This window comes from Glycine soja, chromosome 10 (assembly GCF_004193775.1).
Source record: "Glycine soja cultivar W05 chromosome 10, ASM419377v2, whole genome shotgun sequence".
Taxonomy (NCBI): Eukaryota; Viridiplantae; Streptophyta; class Magnoliopsida; order Fabales; family Fabaceae; genus Glycine; species Glycine soja.
In genome coordinates, this window is record NC_041011.1 from 9,164,946 (window position 1) to 9,188,536 (window position 23,591).

Below are 23,591 nucleotides of genomic sequence, written 5' to 3' on the forward strand. Positions count from 1 at the left end.
ATTTTATATTAACATAATCATCAATAACAACATCAACTCATGTTAACATGATCATCATTAACAACATCATCTCACATCAATATCATCATAAATATCAACCTCACCACATGTCAATTAAAGTCATCAATAAGTCACATTCCGCATATATATATATATATATATATATATATATATATATATATATATATATCATACCTGAGATTCACACTCCAAGGTCTTCGGACAACACAAGTCTAATAAAGACAATAATGTTATTCATCAATAATAGATATATCGCATCTCATTAGTTAAAAACATTGTTGTCAAGAAACATTAGCATGCAACAGGGACAGACATATATTCCAATAGTTAGGTTCCCTGAACATAACTATGGTATTAAAAACGGTAAATTTATAATAAAGTCCACTCACTTATCGTGAGATCTCCGTCAGTTCCTCTTTGCGTCACTCAAAGGTCTCCCTCGTTCACGCTTGTTAGTCCAAACGCAAGTCTCTATATGCCAAATTGAAGAAAATTTAATATAGGTTTCATAAATAAAGTTAATAACAATATTCGGAGTCAAATACCCCTGTCAAAACATAAAGGGCTGAGGGGTGTTTTGGATTTCTACAAAAAGGAAACATCATTTTGAAATTCCGGTCACGCCAATGTGATTGGGGTTCAGTGAAAGTCACAAAAAATAACATCAATGTTGTAAAAAGATAACTTTTACAATATCTCATTCTCTAAGGTTTTTCAAAGGAAGTGCAAAACACCCTATTACAGTACCCAACACACAAGAGACACTAAGAGGAACTCAAACTAATTAGGAGAAGGGTTTAGAAATCAAGATTACCTCAGAGAAGCTATGAAATGGAGGATTGGGGGATTTTCTCTACCGAATCCTTGAGGAGAATTCTGAGGATTCCATTCCCATTAAAGTGTTCCTCTGGTGTGGGGGTTCAATGGCAAGCAACGACGGCTCGTGGCGGCCACCGGTGGTGGAAAAATGAGGTTTTAGGGTTTGGGTGGCGTTTTGGAGAAGAGGAGAGTGAAAAATCGTATTTTTCATGCTGAGAAACGTATTTATAATCTGCAGATCTCGCTTAGCGAGTTCATCTCGCTAAGCCGGAGTCCACTTTTCGTGCTTAGCACAAGAATTTGGACTTGGCGCAACTCCCCATGCACTAGGGCTCGTTTAGCGGGCCGAAACTCGCTCAGCGCAATTCCCTCTCGAGTTGGAATTGCACTTAGCACGCCATTCTCGCTTAGCGAGAGACCAAAAGTTGTTATTTTCAAAACCCAATTTTCAAACTATGGAAACATGTCTTAAGAAGCTCCAAACAAAATTCTAGGACGATCCAACGGTTAACGAATCCGAGATCGCAATTTTACTGAACTAGGTTTAGGTAAAATTTGAAATCTCATAATTTCAACTTATCTCAACAAAACTCCACATAACTCAACATCCACATCAAGAATTTCACACATGACTAATTCAAGCCTTACCTCAACTCATTCAAGTCTACCATATAGTCAAATAACATGATAAATACAATTAAACATCAATTTATAACTTGTAATATTTCAGGGTGTTACAACTATTGTTAGAATGGGGTTTCCTTTGCATGATGGGATGCTGAAAAAGGATGTTGTATGAAGGAATTCGATCATTGTCGGAAAAATATTTTGAAGTTCTTTTTCTATTTTTCCATGGGTTTTGAAATTAAGAACTCAATACTAAAAAAGGTATTGATTTTACAAAATTTCAAAACTAAAAACAGAAAGCGACCCCAAACAGGGCCTTAATAAAGGGTCATTATGTTTTAGAATTTCAAGAGTTAGAAGATAATAAAGAGTTTCCCCTCCTGCCACCTTCTTATGGATTGCTCCAAAGAACCAATTAAGATTAAAAGTTGTGGTCCTCTTCCTACAAGTTTATATCTAGCCACCAATTTCAGCACCCCCTTCCATGACTTTCTCGATTCCCTCTCCCTTGTCATAATTAGCCCTAAGCACTCTCTACCATAATGAGTTATGCTCTCTTTTATACACTATCACCATTTTTATAATAAAGTCAAATTAAATGCTCTAAAATTTCTTATTCCTAAACTTCATTATTTTATTCCCATACAAACTTTGTCCTACACAAGAAAGTAAAATAATCTAATCAACTTTTAAATTCATATAAGGCTTAAATATATTTTTAGTCATTCAAATTTGAGTCACTTTTACTTTTGGTCTCTAAATTAAAAATTTATTCTTTTTAGTCCCTCAAATTCATATAATGTTGTATTTAATCCCCTAGAGTGAATTTGAGGTACCAAAAAGAGTAGATTTCTAGTCCTCCAAATGACGTTGAGAGACTCAAAGCAACATTCCATGAATTTAAAGGACTAGAAAGAACCTATTTTAATTGAAGGACCAAAACTAAAAATACTCCAAATTCAAGGAATTAAAACATATTTAAATCTTCATATAAAGTTTTCTATTATTAAAAGATTAATTTCTTACAATATATATTTTAGGAAATAATGTGATAAGTTCCATTCTTCCATTATATATATATATATATATATATATATATATATATATATATATATATATATATAAAATGCTAATGCATTCAGTTTTTTTCTAGTATGAGTGCCTTAACAACCAACACCATAAATTTTGGACAAAAAAATCAATAAGATTTTTTATTGTAATGACTTTAGCTTAAGGATATTATAGTACTTTACAATTCAATTTACATAATCATTTCTATCCCTTCTCTAACCAACATTAATTTTTTAAAACACTATTTCCTCTCTCATAAACATTAAATTTCCAATCCAAAAGAACATTGTGTCAACATGCCTTTGGGCCCACTTAAGTGTTGGGGCCATTCTAATCCAAACCCAATAAACAATAATGTGGCCCATTTGTTCTAGGTTTTCATCTTTGGGACACTTGATTAGTTGATCTCTCTATTCGCTTTCAACCTTCAACACTCGGCGTTTATGATGAAATAGAAACCATCACTCACCTCAATCTCAAAGCTCCGTTCCAATGACATTCATGTTCTAATTAGCCGAAGGCTTTCTTGAGCTCAAGGTTCGTTCAATACGGAATGCTATTGATTCTCGCCCCTTTCCCTAAACCCTAATTCCCCTCGGCCATGGTAAGATCCCTAATTCGCACTTTCATTTCATAGTTTGAAATTCGCGTCGTTTTGGACATATGATTATCCAATTAGGCTCTCAAAGCTCTCCATTTGTTCCTTTCCATTTATTTATTTTTTTACTTTCAAGAGCTTCTTAAAACTATATTTATCACAATTTTTCCTTATAAAGATAAGGCAAAAAAATTATATCAAACATTATCCTTAAAAAAGTTGAGATGCCTTATTTTTTAGTTTGATTATTGTAACATAATTTTACTTGCCATTGGTAATTTTTATAATTTACATCTCACACATTAGCATAAGCATCCATTTTGTTTTTGCCAGAACAGTACATTGACAATGACCATTTTCGGTAATTTGGGTTCTTTTTTTTCTCAAGTTTCAACACCATTTGCAACATTTTGACATTCCATATTCTCTAGTTGAATAACCAATGAACATTGTTTTTATATCAAATTTTCAGCTTGTTCTGTGAGTTGTTGTAAAGGCTCTTCATACCTGTGTTTGACTCCTACGGGAAAAAAAAAAAAAAAAAAAAATCAAATTTCCGGCATGGATAATTCAAAGTTCAGCATGATGGAGGTGAGGGAAGATTTCATGGTTTCAGCAACTGGTGACAGTGAACCAACTTCGAGAAGTGCTTATTTTCTGAAACCCCTTGCAAATTCCCTTGATGGACCAGTTTCTGAGGTAATTTCATCTTCTATGGCTATGCCACTGCCACCTGTGTTTGATCCAAAGCAGTGGCCTATGGTGGTTCGTTACAATGGATGGCACCACCCAAAACCGAAGTGGGTTGAATGGGTGGATACCCTTCAAGTTAGATATCAATCACTGTGGAAGAAAGTTGGCATCTTTGATGCCATTATGAGCACCAAGTGCAGCATAGCGAAAAACCAAAACTTGTGTGTTGGGATTGCTGAGAGGTGGTGTCCTGACACAAACACCTTCTTGTTTCCATGGGGTGAGGCAACAATCACCTTGGAGGATGTAATGGTGTTGGGGGGTTTTCCTGTTGTTGGTGATCCTGTCTTCACCACACTTCAAAGCCAGGAAATGAGAAAGGTGGAGGAAAAATTGAGTCTTGCAAGAATGGAACCTTGGAGGGAGAAAAAACATAAGGTTACTACATCAGCATGGATGGATGCTTTTGTCAACAGTGGGACGCGGAGCGAAATAGAGCATGAAGCATTCCTTTCAACTTGGTTGACAATGGTTGGCTTTTCTCACAATGGCTTGGTGAATGAGTGTGTTTTCCCTATTGCCATTCTTCTTGCTAGAGGGTATCCCATTGCTTTGGGACCAGCAGTGTTGGCTAGCATATACCATGATTTGACTTTGTTGAAGAAAACAATAGTTCGTTTGGCGGAAAAATCAGTACTTGATGATAAATTGGAATTGGTGACAACTCTTCAGTCTCCCTTTTACTTAATTCAAATTTGGGTGTGGGAAAGGTTCAAAAATTTGCAGCCACAGCCCAAACTGATCAACCATGAGGACCCTGTGTTGTTTAGATGGCACAAAGTTAAGGCCTTGGAAATTGATAATGTAAGATTGGCAGTGGAATCGGCTATGGATCATTTTCGATGGCGCCCTTATGTGCAATATGCTGGCACCGGCAAGTTCAAGGTGTATTATCCAGAAAATGAAACTTTGGTAATACTTGATACAGATTTGGATAAAGAACCTACAGGAATACTAGCCTCTTTTGTTGCATGCTTGAAAGTTTCTCTGCTTGTTGGAATTCAGTCTAATATAGAGCTGTATCTGCCGCATAGAGTTGCTATGCAATTTGGAATGGATCAAGATGTTCCAAGTTGCGTGCCTATATTCCGCGGGACTAAAGAAAATGCTTGGAAAAATTACTGTCGGCCAATATCTGATACACATTTGTATTTTCCTGCTAGGCTTTTTGAAGGAGACGTAACAACACGCTATGCAACGTGGTGGAAGCAGTTAGTACCGAGTTGTCATCGTGATTTTGTGAAGAATATTGTGAGGCGAAAGAGAAGTCTGATGTCTCATGTATCAAAAGCAAACAAAAATTCTGGTAATGATGCTGATGTTCCACCTGGTTTTTCTCCTTCCAAAACTCTTCCTTCTGGAAATTCTGGTCAAGATGATTTGCAAGCTAATGAAAATATTGATGCTGACATTCCAACAAGGTTTAAGAGTTTGTCGAACCCAATTTCTTCAGCTTCTACTGCAGATTATGAAAAGGCTAAGAGGATATCATCACTGACAAAACCAGCTGCAGAAGATACCCCTGAACCATTGATGAGTGGTTTGGATGAGCAGTTTGAAGATGCAAATGGAAGAAAAGAATCAAGGCCTAGTGAAAGCTGTAGTTGTGCATCTAGAGTAAATTTAATGGATCTAGAAGAGAGAATTAACAGGCTGGAGGAAGTGACTAAAAAATTAAAGATGAAAACTTTTGGTCATTGTTGAATAATTATTAGTGTATCAAACGAAATGCTTAGCACTTGTTAATACTACAGTGTTTACAACTACTACATGATCTTGTAGGATTTTAGTGCTGGTATTTTTTTGTCTAGGTTTCACAGTATTACCCACCAACATGTTTATAACTTAGTAGCTAATTTGTAGAATGCAGCTTAGCTATTTGGATCTTTGCTTATGGAGGTTCAAGGAATGCTAGCAAAACTTACTTCAATAAGATATTATCAGAGTGTAATTCATATGAGACCTTCTATGTGCGTGATTGAGTATGCGCTAGGTTGTTTCAAACATGGATTTTTAATTTTAACTAAATTTGGGCCAATATTTAGTTCATGTGGTTTTGCTTTTTTTGCTCTCTGCAGCAGGATTCTAATGCCAAACTTGATTCTGGTAGGAAGCAAGAAGCTTGTTGTTTATGCAATGAGTTGGTCCAATTTTATGCTTCTGAACTGTATTTTTTCTTCTCATTCTTATTTTCTCCTCCCTTTTCATATTTTGCATGATGTCAATTAGAGGTCCACATTTGCTTTGTCTTCTCTCACTTCTAGGTTCTTTAAATCTCAAATTTTTCCTTCACTTGCATTTCATATACTGCTTTGTATATTGATTAACTGGAATCAAATGGATTATTTTTTCGGATCAACAAGGATTACTACCGTGTGCTTTTGTAACTGGTTGAACTGTATTTTCAATTTTATTTTCTTAGTTTCTGTAAATTGTAGTGCCATTTTCTTTGTCTAAATTTCTGTAAGCAGTAGTGCAAGTTTCATTATCTAAATTTCATTGGTAAACAGATGCATTCAGTAACACATGCTATTGTTAGTTTTAGTTTAAGGTTAAGGTTTAATCTATCTATGCTGTTTTACCTTCCAATCGCTGGTTTAGCTTTGCTGTTGCTATAGTTGCATGAACTAAACCAGAAATAAAAGAAATCTGGCATCTGTAGATAGACACAATTGAGCATCAATCTAGCTTTTTAGGCTGAAAGAAACTAAATCTGGATTGAGAAAATGAAAAATATATCTTGGATAATGGAATGGGAAAGTGCCTCTTAATCTAGCCAACTGCAATGCCATGGTGGATTTTACAGGTTCTAAAGTGTTTCTATTCATTGCACTTTTTTGACAGGACAGGGGCATTTATTTTTGGTATTTTTATTTAATATTTTAAATGCACAAATTACAAACTTTCAAAATATTTTATTTTTTATTAAAATAAATCATAAAATTTTGTATAAAATATTACCCACCATTGGTCATTGGATGGAAAATTAATTGCATCTTGTGAGGTTCAGTCTTGAATGAAGAATGGGTCTAAAACCTTGTAAAAGATACAATTTCCATTATAGATCAAAGATATCCAACTGATGAAGGAAAACGTATATGGCCAAGGAGACAAACAAAATTCCAGAGAATCCAAGGTGTTAATAATAAACAAACTTACGCTATGTTTAATTTTCTTTTCGGGCGATTAAAATTCAGTTTGAAGAGTATATTATCTTATAGAAGTTCGATGTAACTATTATTAGAGTATTTGAATACTAGGTATTGAGAATCTTAATCTTATTTTGATATATAAAAGATTAATGAAAGTATATAATCTTCTATTATGTTTCGAGACTTATCCAACTTATTTTTATCATATATTCTTGTGTACATTTAATGATCACATAATATCCTCTGAAAGACTTTATTACTGTTCTATTGAATTGAGATAAAAAAAAATGGCCTTGGTAAAGATGCTTACTAAGATACAATAGATTTCTATTAGTTAAACTTTTTTTCCCTTTAGAAGGAATGTGAGGAGAGGTAAGATGATGAATTTTAACGAGGAGGAACATTGAACACTTATTATAAATTAATAATGTTAGAATAAGATAAATTTATTAATTTAGAGAGTTATTAATTCATCGATAAATTAATAATTATTAATTTAAAGAGTTTTTAAGTGATTATACTATACATACCAAACAAAAAGATAAATTAGTCTATGTTTTTTAGAATTACGTTGTAGCGAATCTTGGGACTCAATGTAAACTAGTAACTAGTGTATTCATATGCATTGGAAATCAATAATAACTTTTGAAGTACAAGAAATGTAAACAAGAGGAACAAATATGTTCAATGTATTCATTGTTCAAATGAGAGTGTAATATTTCTTTTTCAGTTTTTATGAATTATTAATTTATGATTTTTTTGGGACCAAAAATTATAAAGGGATCTCACGAAAAATTATTATCTTATTATTTTATTGAGTTTTTCAATTTTTTATATTGGCCCATGTCAAGACCGGACAAATTTATTATTTTAGAAAGTTTATTAATTTACCGAGTATTAATTTAAAGAGTTTTTAGTGTATTTGGTTCACAATAAAAAGGGGAAAATGAAGAAAATAATTTTATTGAGAAAATGAAAGATATATCTTGGATAATGGAATGGGAATGTGCCTCTTAATCTAGCCAACTGCAACGCCATGGTGGATTTGACAGGTTCTAAAGTGTTTCTATTCATTGCACGGCTTTTGTTTTTTTAAAGGAAAGGGGCATTTATTTTTGGTATTTTTCTTTTGGGTGGTGGATTTCAAATTAATTACGGAAAAGAGATAAGTAATAATAGAATAATAGGTGTTATGATTTCTTATAATTTTTTATAATTTTAAAGTCGTAATTAATTTTTTTTCTTGTAGACTTCAAAGTCTTAAAAGTTTTTTTTTTTTTATTATTTTGGTACTACAAATTCAAAGTCGTAACACTCTTTTTTATTAAAAAAAAGTTACAAATGTTTTCATAAAACCTTTTTTTTTATAAAAGTTCTAAATTTTTTTACGGTTATTTTATTTTGTTTTATTTTCTAATTTTTTAAATTGCAAAATAACTTATTTATCTAATTATTAAATAAATAATTTAATTTTACTTATTAATATTTTTATTTGATATGATGTATATTTTTTATGGCTTTATTTAATATATCATATATTTTTTAATGTTTTATTATTTAAAATATATTATATATCTTTAATATTGTTTAATTAAAATATTTTTACTTATTTAAAATTTAGATAATCTATTTATAAAAATAGATACTAATTAAAAGGTGATACTAAAATTTTAAAATAATTTAATTTAAAAAATTGATGACATTTAAATATTAATGTTTCTCTTTAATTTGTATTATTTATTTTATATTAATGCATTATATTAATTTTAATTTTAGTATTTATTTTTATTAATAGATTATCTAAATTTTAAATAAATAAAAATATTTGAATAAAACAAATTTAAAAACATATAATATATTTTAAATAATAAAAAATAAAAATATATATAACATATTAAATAAAACCATAAAAAACATACACCATATTAAATAAAACTATTAACAAATAAAATTAAAATTATTTATTTAACAATTAAATAGATAATTTTTTATAATGTTAAAAAATTAGAAAATAAAATAAAGTAACCGTAAACAAATTAAAACTTTTATGAAAAAATGGTTTTACAAAAATATTTATAACTTTTTTTTAAGAAAAAAGTATTAGAATTTGAAGTCGTAATAAAAAAAATAAAAAATAAAAAAGCTTTTATGACTTTAAAGTCGACTTCAGTTAAAAAACATTTCTAATAGGTGTTACCACCCTGACCCATGAGTCGATCGTAACACCTTTGGGTAATTAATTTGAAACCCACCCGAAATGAAAAATAATAATAAAAAAAAACCCGTTTGCGGTCAAAAAGACTTCATTGCATATTGTTAGAATGCAACATGCTGAGTAATTGAGTAGCTTTACTCATTGCATGTAGATTTTTGTATTTGTACTCATTAATAATTAGAAAATACACATTGTTATATCTATGTCCGATATCGGTGTTTTACTTTTTCGTTATCGAAGCTGATTAGAATAATATGTTAAAATTAATAGTATAATATTTTAAAAAATTGATTATTAAATACTTACTAATTAGGAATAAGTCAATGTCTAAATTATAATTATCTCCATATCGAATATGGTCATTAATTTAAAAAATATGATTATTTCTATATCGTAATAGAATATTTAAAATTGATTGTTAAGTATCTATTAATTTGAAATGAAAATTAATAAAAATATGAATAAAATATGCTTATTAATTAAACGTTAATAGATTGACAATGATTACGGCAAAAACAAATACAAAATTGAAGTTGTTTAAATAATGTTAAAATTGATACTGTAATATTTAAAATTACTTATTAAGTACCTACTAATTAAGAATAAATCATCGACTAAATTATTATTATTTTCATATCCTAATATAATATGGTTATTAATTTGAAAATTATGATTATTTCTATATCCTAACATAATATTTAAAATTGATTGTTAAGTATCTATTAATTTGAAATGAAAATTAACAAAAATAAGAATAAAATATGCTTATTAATTAAACATGAGTAAATTGACAATGATTACGGCAAAAAAAATACAAAATTAAAGTTGTTTTAATAATATGTTAAAATTGATACTTTAATGTTTAAAATTGATTGTTAAGTACATACTAATTAGGAATAAGTCAACGTCTAAATTATCAATTATTTGGATATCTTAAGAGAATATGGTTATTAATTTGAAAATTATGATTATTTATATATCCTAACATAATATTTAAAATTGATTAAGTACCAATTAATTTGAAATGAAAATAAATAAAAATACGAATAAAATATGCTTATTAATTAAACATTAATAAATTGACAATGATCACGGCAAAAATAAAGACAAAATTGAAGTTGTTTTAATAATATGTTAAAATTGATACTGTAATATTTAAAATTGATTGTTAAGTACATACTAATTAAGAATAATTCAACGTCTAAATTATGATTATTTCGATATCCTAAGAGAATATGGTTATTAATTTAAAAATTATGATTATTTCTATATCCTAACATAATATTTAAAATTGATTGTTAAGTACCTATTAATTTGAAATGAAAATTAACAAAAATACGGATAAATTATACTCATTAATTAAACGTCAACAAATTGACAATGATTATGAAAAAAAACAAATACAAAATTGAAGTTGTTTTAATAATATGTTTAAATTAATATTGTAATATTTAAAATTGATTATTAAGTACCTACTAATTAGGAATAAGTCAACGTCTAAATTATGATTATTTCGATATCCTAACAGAATATGGTTATTAATTTGAAAATTATGATTATTTCTATATTATTAATATGGTCTCCTTCCCCAAGGGAATTAAATAATGACATCCAAAAATTAAATACAAAACAAAGTTACATAAATTTTTTGGCAACAAACAATTGAAAAAAGGTAATGGATTTTGGACTTCAATATTCACTTGGACTCCTCTTCATCCCATAACATCTGCTTTTTGAAAACAAAAATGATGGAAAACGAACTGATCTTAGTTTGGTTTTTTAACAACTAGACTCCTCTTCATCCCACAACAAACAAAAGACCAAAGAAGGCAGCACAACAAACGAATGATGGAAAATGAAGGTGTAAACGGACTAAAAACAAAAATAAAAAATCATTTCAACAAAAAATGACCAATGGACAACAAAGATTTAACCTTTTATATTTTGAGTTTTCAGAAAACCTAAAAAAGATGTACCAAATGATGCATATCTAAGATGAAAAACACTTCCAAACAAAAAAAGATTTATGCATGTTTGTTTCAGAAAGTCACAACACCAAAATAGGCACCGAAAGATAAAGATGAAAACAGACTCAAAACTAACAAATGAAGAAATGGGGAAGAAATGGTATAGAAAACAAACCTATAGTTACGGTTGGGGGATACCTATGACTGGTGTTCTTTTTGAGAGTTGTCGTTCTCAGATTGTTTGTTGTTCTCGGCCAAGAACATAGCACAAGTGCAGTCAGTATATAGAAAAGTTAAAGATGGTAAAGCAAACAAAAGAAGAACATGCAACAAAAATAAGGGAAACATAAGGATCTGACAGGCAAAAATCCCAGGAACCGAAAAAGGACGATAACACAAAAAATTGGGTATAGGAAACAATGAGCACGTTGGAGAAGGCTCATGAACACAAAAAAGTTTAAACTTTTGTATTGCGAGAAGTCAGGAAACAAAATAAAGGCAGAACACCCAAAAAAATTTAAGCTTTTGTGTTTACAAACCTGTACTCATAGAGTTTTTGAGATAAAAATCGCAGTTTTAGTGCGTTCTTCCACCTTTTTTGTATTCATAAAAAAAATCAACATGCCAAAAAATATATTGAACCATTAGACCACCAAAAAAGGACGAACACACAAAAAGATGGGTATAGGAAACAATGAGCACATTGGAGAAGGCTCAGGAACACAAAAAAGTTTAAACTTTTGTATTGCGAGAAGTTAGAAAAGAAAATAAAGGCAGAACACCCAAAAAAAATTAAGCTTTTGTGTTTACGAACCTGTACTCATGGAGTTTTTGAGATAAAAATCGCAACTTTAGTGTGTTCTTCCACCTTCTCTGCATTCATAAAAAACATCAACATGCCAAAAAATATATTGAACCATTAGACCACCAAAAAAGGACGAAAACACAAAAAGATGAGTATAGGAAACAATGAGCACGTTGGAGAAGGTTTAGGAACACAAAAAAATTTAAACTTTTGTATAGCGAGAAGTCAGAAAACAAAATAAAGGAAGAACACCCAAAAAAATTTTAGCTTTTGTGTTTACGAACCTGTACTCATGGAGTTTTTGAGATAAAAATCGCAGTTTTAGTGTGTTTTTCCACCTTCTCTGCATACAATAGCGATTAATAAAAAAAATCAACATGCCAAAAAATATATTGAACCATTAGACAAAGGCAGAATACCCAAAAAAATTTAATCTTTTGTCCTGCGAAAAGTCATAACACAAAACAAAGGTAGAAGACGCAAAAAAATTGAAGCTTTTGTGTTGCAAAGGAAGAACAATAGTCAGCCACGTCAAATAAGCCCGAGGAACACACCAAAATACAATTTTTTGGACCGTCAGAACCACAAACCAAAGGAGAAATCAAATACATCACGCAGAAGGATAAGATAGAAAAGAACCCAGAAATCATTTTTTGACCAAGCAAAAAAGCTTCAGCCTTTGGGTTTTCCTCACGGGAGAGAAAACAACGGCTTTACCAAGCAACAACCTTTCGGTTTTTTGGCCAAACCAACCAAATGAAAAAAGAAAACCCAGCAGGATAGGAGAGAAAAGAACCCAGAAGAATGGAGAGGAACAGAGGGTTCAAAAGAATGGAGAGGAACGAAAATGGGAAACGAAGAGTTGAGAAGCAATGGGAAATAGAGAGGGTCAGAAGCAAAATTCAAAATGAAACGTATGTTGGAAAATGCAAAAGCCTTAGGGAACAAAATTAGTGCATCGATAACTGTGCAGCACGTTGGAAATGTAAATGCTTGGGGTGGGTGTCAAATATTAATAATAATAGTAATATTAATAATAATAATAATTAATAATTAAAGTTTTTAACACTATGCCATGATTAAGACGTTTTTGGGCGAGAATTTGGGAGCCTGAATGGACGACATGTAAGCAAAAAATGTCACATCAACCAAGGACAAGGCCTTATTTGTATAATGATAGATGATGGTCAATTCTGCATCTTACTTAATGCTGGTATGTTATGCATGTTCCTATAAGAAAAATTGCCTATCCAAAACCAATAACATTGGTTGTGGATAAGCATGGATTTCATGCATCCAATTGTCAGATTATGCTTCTCAACGCATGGTGTTGCCTGAGTTGCAAAAAACACTAATATGGGAACTAATTGGTTGGGAGAAACAATTGGACTAACAGCCAGCAGTGTTCAATTTTTTCTTGAAATTGTATTAATTTAAGGAATTACTTTAAAGAACTTGATGACTTTCAAAAAAAAAATAGAACTTAATGATTCACTCTATCCAAAATGACTTTGCAAATTAAACCCCGACAATATTATATATTCACAATTCACTGGTGTTTACCCATGCACATAAATGTGGGACTATATTTTTGACATCGTCACAACTCTGGTAAGTGTTTCTGAATTCTGAAATGGACGATCTATTTTGAAAGGAAATTGTTATTTGTCCCAATCATCTATCTTTATACAAATAAGGCCCTGACAATGCTGACGTGGTCATGACAGTGCTTACATGTCGCAATATTACGCAACGCAATTCCCGCCCAAAAATGTCAACGTCACGCTGCCTTTATTAATTTTTGTATTTTGTATTTATTGGGCATCAGTTACCGATGTCGTCACACTGCCTTTATTAATTTGTCTTTTGTATTTATTGCGCTTCAGTTACCGATGCCGTCACGCTGCCTTTATTAATTTTTATCTTTTGTACTTATTGCGCTTCAGTTACCGACGCCGTCACGCTGCCTTTATTAATTTTTGTCCTTTGTATTTATTGCGCTTCAGTTACTGATGCATTTCTGTTTCCAAGAAGGTTGTATTTTCAATGCGCTCCTGTGATCGATTGGGTGTGGGGTTAGAGCGACATTTCCAATTCCCTCCTGTGACCACTAACCCAGTTCCATTTCCCTCCTGTGACCACTAACCCTAGCTACACTTGCCTTTTGTTTTCGAAAACAAGAAGGAAGCCAAGGGATACTGATCGAAGAATCCAGCAAGCGGAGTACATGTTTGTTTTCTTTCTTTGAATGATGAAATAACTAACCCCCAACGCTAGGTAAAGGTTGCTTTGCTTTACTTTGCATAGCAAAATTTTGCGATTTCTCAGTTTGTTACCAGCAACCTCAGTAAAGGTTGGTTTTCTTTGGAGGAAAAACAAGAAGGTGAAATAGGTATCCCTAACCATAAGTACAGGTTCGTTTTCTATACCAAACTTCGTGATTTCATAAGTTTTTATTTGTAATGGTGCGATATTTTTGTTTTGCTACCCTTTTCAGCTCAAATCTACATCATTGCCTTCATTTTTTATTTTATGTGTTTCCGAAATGTTTATGCTGAAATCTTTTTGGTGTGGTGGCTTCGTTTGTTTACTTTATGGTCTATATTATTTTCTATACCAAAGTTCGTGATTTCGTAATTTTTTTTTGTAATGGTGCAATATTTTTGTTTTGCTGTCATTTTCAGCTTAGTTCTGCATCATTGGCTACATTTTATTTTTATTTTATGCGTTTCTGAAACGTTTATGCTTAAATTTTTTTGTTGTAGTTGCTTCGTTTGTTTACTTAATGGTCTTTATCATTTTCTATACCCTAACTGCACTTCCCTTTTGTTTTTGGCCGAGAACAAGAAAGAAGCCGAGTAATAGGTATCCCCCAACCCTAAGTACAGGTTCGTTTTCTACCAAAGTTCGCGATTTCATGATTTATTTTTTGTAATGGTGCGATATTTTTGTTTTGCTGCCATTTTCAGCTCAGTTATGCATCAATGGCTACATTTTTATTTTATTTTATGTGTTTCCAAAACATTTATGCATAAATCTTTTTGTTGTGGTGGCTTTGATTGTTTACTTTACGGTGTTTATTTTAGTTTTGAGCTCATTCCATTACTTGAAATGGCAAATGTTTGGCTACATAGGTTTATGCTTAGATCTTTGTGTAATAGTAGTGCCCTAGTTCTTCTTCTTCTTTTTTTTTTACATGTCCTATGTTGTTTGCAAAGTGTTCTGCCTCAGACCTTTGGGTTTCATAAACTTTTGTCTACATTTTTGTTTGCCTACATTTTTTACCATTGTATTTCTTCCGAAAGGTCTATACTTAGATATTTGTGTCGTTTTGGCAACACAGACTGAGGTCTTTTCATATTCCCTACTATCTATTTCAAACTTTGTATATGCATACTGTGTTGTGTTTCATAAATTTTTGTCTACATTTTTGTTTGCCTACATTTTTTATTATTGTATTTCTTTCGAAAGATTTATGCTTAGATCTTTGTGTCGTTTTGGCAACACAGAGTAAGGTCTTTTCATATTCCCTACTGTCTGCTTCAAACTTTGTATGTGCATACTGTATTGTGTTTTATAAATTAATCTTATCTATTTATAACAAGAATATTGTCATTTATTTGTAGTGATGTCTCGGAAGGAAAACCTCATATCTAAATTGCATACCAAGAAAGGGACTTGGAAGATAGTAGTGCGAATCATTGATATGTGGCATGTTAACAAGCACAATGGTAGGCAAACCATTGAGATGGTGTTGATGGACCAAATGGTGATTTTTATGTTCTTCAATTTCATTGGTTTTCGTAATTGGAAATTTTCACGACTTTCATTCGTAACTGTTGCAGGGTGCAAAGATTGGCACCACTCTATGGCAAGAATTGTTCCCTGAATTTGAGCCAAAGTTGCATTGTGGTTGTGCATATTTGATTCAGAACATCAAAGTTGTTGACAATCATTCTGAATACAAAGTGAGTACAATTCCATTTTTGGTTTATTTGGTCAAAACTACGTCTATGAAGGAGGCTGCATGTCCTGAGAAGAAACCATTTTAGATATATACCATTAGAATTGTCTTCTTTTGTAATATTTTTAATTTTTAATTTAATGTTCAACTCTATATGTTTTGTTCTGTTATAGTGATGTTGAGATCATCATGACCGTGTGGGAGGAATATGCTCTTCATCTTGATGATGCTATCGAGAAAAACCATTTTGTTAGGAAGCCATTGGTGGTTATGTTAACACTTGCTAAGATCAAAGATCCTAAAGGTCATTTTGTTAGGAAGCCATTTTGTTACCAAATCACTTGAATTTCTAATTTTATGCCTATAATTGATATTTACTATCAATGTACTACATGCAGGATGAACCAAGTATAGGGAAGTCACCAGCTGTTGGTGCTGAAACTTCATCACAGGATTACCAACCTACGGTAGGCTTTTTTTTTATCATATTTTATTTACTAAGCCATCAAAAAAAGATTATAAATAATGTATTTGTATTTGCTAATAATATTTTTAATCGTCACAGTCAGCTGATTATGATCTTGGAAAAATTGTGTTTGTCGCTCCTACCAAAAGAATGTATGATCAGCAAGGCAATAGTGAATTTGAGTTTGACGAATACACATCATATCAGCTATTGACGAATAAGCATATCAAAGCTGAGTAATTAGTTGCTATTTCATATAAATATTGTAACTCATTTTAATATGTATGTCATGTTTTACATGTGGTATATCCTTTTGATACTAGCAAATAGGTCCAAATTAACCTGTGTTTTGTGATCCGGAACAATTACAAATACCCATGTATGAACACATATGTATCGAGAGTAATAAGTATCATTAAATTTGATATCATTAATGTTTCCAGCAAATAACTACAATACATATAATTAATTTGTTATTGGACAATATAATAAAGATACAAACATTGGTTTAGAATTGACCAAATATAACATGACCAAAAAGATTACCACATATGGGCAAAGTTTAATGTGTTTTAATTTGAAATCCAAACACACACAAAATATCCTGCATAAAATTGGATGAAAACATTTGAAATGCATTTTATTACATTTTTGTAGTCGTGTAAAATTTGTGGGGTCATTTGTTCGATACAATTTTTTCCTTTTATATTTGTAAATGCTATAGTAATATTAATATAAAATTTAGTAGCATTTACTTGTGGGTTGAAAAGTCACATCCAATCTTCAGCAAAACTGCCCTTCTTATTACGGTAATGTATATTCGTCTACAATCTCTGCATATGATGTTCATTGGAATTTGAGCCAAGGCAGGTACCATTATTATTATTATTATTTTATACTTTATTATTTGTGCTATTATTATTAGGTTATAATCTTACTAGATATTACATATTACAATATATATTAGATATTACACTAGATATTAGGAGATATGTAATTAATAGACTAGAAGTGACATGAACAACAATTTCCCAATTTCCAATATATCGAAATGCCCAATAATTGTGTGCCAATTACATCAAGGGTCATATTGGAAGTCTAATAGGCGTGCAGTTATACAAATAAATATTGTTAGTGCTTAGCTTTACTGAGTTTTAAAAGGTTGGCTAAAATTTTGTTAAAACATAAGCACTTAGACAATGAAGGAAAGCTGGAGTTGCTGCACATGATGTCCAACGTTATGTCAAGGAATCAGATCGGGCTGCACAATGCACAAGGCAAGATAAAATGTCAAATGAAGAATTGAAGCTGCAGAATCCACGATGTCGGATACAATGTCCAGGACATCCTGCCCGAAAATACTGGACACATAAATCTGTTATATCTTTAACAGATTGTGCAGGATCCACGATGTCGGATACAATGTCCAGGACATCCTGCCCGAAAATACTGGACACATAAATCTGTTATATCTTTAACAGATTAATGTGCAGTTAGCAACAGATTTGGCGATCTATCTTTAGGAACGAATTAAAAGATAATTAAAGTTTGAATTACAAACTTGAATAGTTCGTTCATGGATTAGAGATTAAAGATAAAAACTAAAAGATCAAACTTTATCTTTTAGTTCTTTAAGTGCAGATTTTCAGGAGAATGATAGATCTCATCCAGCACAAGTAGTTGCAGCCCAGATACGCACACTGCTATATAAACATGAAGGCTGCACGAGTTTTCGACCAAGTCCGAGATTGAAGAGTTATTTTGTGAGTTTTTGGGACTTGAGTGTTTTGTGAGCCACCTTGATGTTAACCTAACATCAAGTGTTGGACCTGAGTGTGTAGAGTTGATCTCTATTGTTCAGAGAGCAATCTCTGGTGTGTATTTGATTTAATTGTAAACACGGGAGAGTGATTGAGAGGGAGTGAGAGGGGTTCTCATATCTAAGAGTGGCTCTTAGGTAGAGGTTGCACGGGTAGTGGTTAGGTGAGAAGGTTGTAAACAGTGGCTGTTAGATCTTCGAACTAACACTATTTTAGTGGATTTCCTCCCTGGCTTGGTAGCCCCCAGATGTAGGTGATGTTGCACCGAACTGGGTTAACAATTCTCTTGTGTTATTTACTTGTTTAATCTGTTCATACAGTCAAATACAATCTCCATGTTCTGAAGCGTGATGTCGTGACATCTGGTACGACATCTGACCTCTGTATCAGAATTTCAATTGGTATCAGAGCAGGCACTCTAAATCACTGAGTGAGATCTAGGGAGATAAATTCTGATGAACATGGAGAAAGAAGGAGGACCAGTGAACAGACCACCAATTCTGGATGGAACCAACTATGAATACTGGAAAGCAAGGATGGTGGCCTTCCTCAAATCACTGGATAGCAGAACCTGGAAAGCTGTCATCAAAGGCTGGGAACATCCCAAGATGCTGGACACAGAAGGAAAGCCCACTAATGAATTGAAGCCAGAAGAAGACTGGACAAAAGAAGAAGACGAATTGGCACTTGGAAACTCCAAAGCCTTGAATGCTCTATTCAATGGAGTTGACAAGAATATCTTCAGACTGATCAACACATGCACAGTGGCCAAGGATGCATGGGAGATCCTGAAAACCACTCATGAAGGAACCTCCAAAGTGAAGATGTCCAGATTGCAACTATTGGCTACAAAATTCGAAAATCTGAAGATGAAGGAGGAAGAGTGTATTCATGACTTCCACATGAACATTCTTGAGATTGCCAATGCTTGCACTGCCTTGGGAGAAAGGATGACAGATGAAAAGCTGGTGAGAAAGATCCTCAGATCTTTGCCTAAGAGATTTGACATGAAAGTCACTGCAATAGAGGAGGCCCAAGACATTTGCAACATGAGAGTAGATGAACTCATTGGTTCCCTTCAAACCTTTGAGCTAGGACTCTCGGATAGGACTGAAAAGAAGAGCAAGAATCTGGCGTTCGTGTCCAATGATGAAGGAGAAGAAGATGAGTATGACCTGGATACTGATGAAGGTCTGACTAACGCAGTTGTGCTCCTTGGAAAACAGGTCAACAAAGTGCTGAACAGAATGGACAGGAGGCAGAAACCACATGTCCGGAACATCCCTTTCGACATCAGGAAAGGGAGTGAATACCAGAAAAGGTCAGAAGAAAAGCCCAGTCACAGCAAAGGAGTTCAATGCCATGGGTGTGAAGGCTATGGACATATCAAAGCTGAATGTCCCACTCATCTCAAGAAGCAGAGGAAAGGACTTTCTGTATGTCGATCTGATGATACAGAGAGTGAACAAGAAAGTGATTCTGACAGAGATGTGAATGCACTCACTGGGAGATTTGAATCTGCTGAAGATTCAAGTGATACAGATAGTGAAATCACTTTTGATGAGCTTGCTATATCCTATAGAGAACTATGCATCAAAAGTGAGAAGATTCTTCAGCAAGAAGCACAACTAAAGAAGGTCATTGCAAATCTGGAGGCTGAGAAGGAGGCACATGAAGAGGAAATCTCTGAACTTAAAGGAGAAATTGGTTTTCTGAACTCTAAACTGGAAAACATGACAAAATCAATAAAGATGCTGAATAAAGGCTCAGATTTGCTTGATGAGGTGCTACAGCTTGGGAAGAATGTTGGAAACCAGAGAGGACTTGGATTTAATCATAAATCTGCTGGCAGAACAACCATGACAGAATTTGTTCCTGCCAAAAACAGCACTGGAGCCACGATGTCACAACATCGGTCTCGACATCATGGAACGCAGCAGAAAAGGAGCAAACGAAAGAAGTGGAGGTGTCACTACTGTGGCAAGTATGGTCACATAAAGCCCTTTTGCTATCATTTACATGGCCATCCACATCATGGAACTCAAAGTAGCAGCAGTGGAAGGAAGATGATGTGGGTTCCAAAACACAAGACTGTTAGTCTTGTTGTTCATACTTCACTTAGAGCATCAGCTAAGGAAGATTGGTACCTAGATAGCGGCTGTTCCAAACACATGACAGGAGTTAAAGAATTCCTGGTGAACATTGAACCTTGCTCCACTAGCTATGTGACATTTGGAGATGGCTCTAAAGGAAAGATCACTGGAATGGGAAAGCTAGCCCATGATGGACTTCCTAGTCTGGACAAAGTGCTGCTGGTGAAGGGACTGACTGCAAACTTGATCAGCATCAGTCAGTTGTGTGATGAAGGATTCAATGTAAACTTCACAAAGTCAGAATGCTTGGTGACAAATGAGAAGAGTGAAGTTCTAATGAAGGGCAGCAGATCAAAGGACAACTGTTACCTATGGACACCTCAAGAAACCAGTTACTCCTCCACATGTCTATCCTCCAAAGAAGATGAAGTCAAAATATGGCATCAAAGATTTGGACATCTGCACTTAAGAGGCATGAAGAAAATCATTGACAAAGGTGCTGTTAGAGGCATTCCCAATCTAAAAATAGAAGAAGGCAGAATCTGTGGTGAATGTCAGATTGGGAAGCAAGTCAAGATGTCCCACCAGAAGCTTCAACATCAGACCACTTCCAGGGTACTGGAACTACTTCACATGGACTTGATGGGGCCTATGCAAGTTGAAAGCCTTGGAGGAAAGAGGTATGCCTATGTTGTTGTGGATGATTTCTCCAGATTTACCTGGGTCAACTTTATCAGAGAGAAATCAGACACCTTTGAAGTATTCAAGGAGTTGAGTCTAAGACTTCAAAGAGAAAAAGACTGTGTCATCAAGAGAATTAGGAGTGATCATGGCAGAGAGTTTGAAAACAGCAAGTTTACTGAATTCTGCACATCTGAAGGCATCACTCATGAGTTCTCTGCAGCCATTACACCACAACAAAATGGCATAGTTGAAAGGAAAAACAGGACTTTGCAAGAGGCTGCTAGGGTCATGCTTCATGCCAAGGAACTTCCCTATAATCTCTGGGCTGAAGCCATGAACACAGCATGCTACATCCACAACAGAGTCACACTTAGAAGAGGGACTCCAACCACACTGTATGAAATCTGGAAAGGGAGGAAGCCAACTGTCAAGCACTTCCACATCTTTGGAAGTCCATGTTACATTTTGGCAGATAGAGAGCAAAGGAGAAAGATGGATCCCAAGAGTGATGCAGGAATATTCTTGGGATACTCTACAAACAGCAGAGCATATAGAGTATTCAATTCCAGAACCAGAACTGTGATGGAATCCATCAATGTGGTTGTTGATGATCTAACTCCAGCAAGAAAGAAGGATGTCGAAGAAGATGTCAGAACATCGGGAGACAATGTAGCAGATGCAGCTGAAAGTGCAGAAAATGCAGAAAACTCTGATTCTGCTACAGATGAACCAAACATCAATCAACCTGACAAGGGACCCTCCATTAGAATCCAGAAGATGCACCCCAAGGAGCTGATTATAGGAGATCCAAACAGAGGAGTCACTACAAGATCAAGGGAAATTGAGATTGTTTCCAATTCATGTTTTGTCTCCAAAATTGAGCCCAAGAATGTGAAAGAGGCACTGACTGATGAGTTTTGGATCAATGCTATGCAAGAAGAATTGGAGCAATTCAAAAGGAATGAAGTTTGGGAGCTAGTTCCTAGACCCGAGGGAACTAATGTGATTGGCACCAAGTGGATCTTCAAGAACAAAACCAATGAATAAGGTGTTATAACCAGAAACAAGGCCAGACTTGTTGCTCAAGGCTACACTCAGATTGAAGGTGTAGACTTTGATGAAACTTTCGCTCCTGTTGCTAGACTTGAATCCATCAGATTGTTACTTGGTGTAGCTTGCATCCTCAAATTCAAGCTGTACCAGATGGATGTGAAGAGCGCGTTTCTGAATGGATACCTGAATGAAGAAGCCTATGTGGAGCAGCCAAAGGGATTTGTAGATCAACCTCATCCAGATCATGTATACAGGCTCAAGAAGGCTCTCTATGGATTGAAGCAAGCTCCAAGAGCTTGGTATGAAAGGCTAACAGAGTTCCTTACTCAGCAAGGATATAGGAAGGGAGGAATTGACAAGACTCTCTTTGTCAAACAAGATGCTGAAAACTTGATGATAGCACAAATATATGTTGATGACATTGTGTTTGGAGGGATGTCGAATAAGATGCTTCGACATTTTGTCTAACAGATGCAATCTGAATTTGAGATGAGTCTTGTTGGAGAGCTGACTTATTTTATGGGACTCCAAGTAAAGCAGATGGAAGACACCATATTCCTCTCACAAAGCAAGTATGCAAAGAACATTGTCAAGAAGTTTGGGATGGAAAATGCCAGCCATAAAAGAACACCTGCACCTACTCACTTGAAGCTGACAAAAGATGAAGCTGGCACCAGTGTTGATCAAAGTCTGTACAGAAGCATGATTGGGAGCTTACTATATTTAACAGCTAGCAGACCTGACATCACCTATGCAGTAGGTGTTTGTGCAAGATATCAAGCCAATCCCAAGATAAGTCACTTGAATCAAGTAAAGAGAATTCTGAAATATGTAAATGGCACCAGTGACTATGGGATTATGTACTGTCATTGTTCAGGTTCAATGCTGGTTGGGTATTGTGATGCTGATTGGGCTGGAAGTGCAGATGACAGAAAAAGCACTTCTGGTGGATGCTTCTATTTGGGCAACAATCTTATTTCATGGTTCAGCAAGAAACAGAACTGTGTGTCCCTATCTACGGCAGAAGCAGAGTATATTGCAGCAGGAAGCAGCTGTTCACAACTAGTTTGGATGAAGCAGATGCTTAAGGAGTACAATGTCGAACAAGATGTCATGACATTGTACTGCGACAACATGAGTGCTATTAATATTTCTAAAAATCCTGTTCAACACAGCAGAACCAAGCACATTGACATTAGACATCACTATATTAGAGAGCTTGTTGATGATAAAGTGATCGCACTGAAGCAGGTTGACACTGAGGAACAAATAGCAGATATTTTCACAAAGGCATTGGATGCAAATCAGTTTGAAAAACTGAGGGGCAAGCTGGGCATTTGTCTGCCAGAGGATTTATAGCAATTACTGTTATCTGAACGTGCTCAAACGTTAATAGCGCGTTCTCTACTGGGCCAAAACAAATTCGACCGTTGCTTCACACGTCCCTTTACATTCCTCATTCAAACTTATATTTTCGTGGTAA

General features: G+C 33.9%; 1 protein-coding gene across 1 annotated transcript; it reads left to right on the forward strand.

Annotated features, from left to right (window-relative positions):
• Nucleotides 1-3,680: 3,680 nt before the first annotated feature.
• LOC114369501 lies at nucleotides 3,681-5,872 on the forward strand. Its single transcript, XM_028326734.1, has one exon. The coding sequence runs from the start codon at nucleotides 3,698-3,700 to the stop codon at nucleotides 5,591-5,593; it is 1,896 nt and encodes a 631-aa protein (XP_028182535.1). The 5' UTR covers nucleotides 3,681-3,697; the 3' UTR covers nucleotides 5,594-5,872.
• The last annotated feature ends 17,719 nt before the right edge of the window (nucleotides 5,873-23,591 follow it).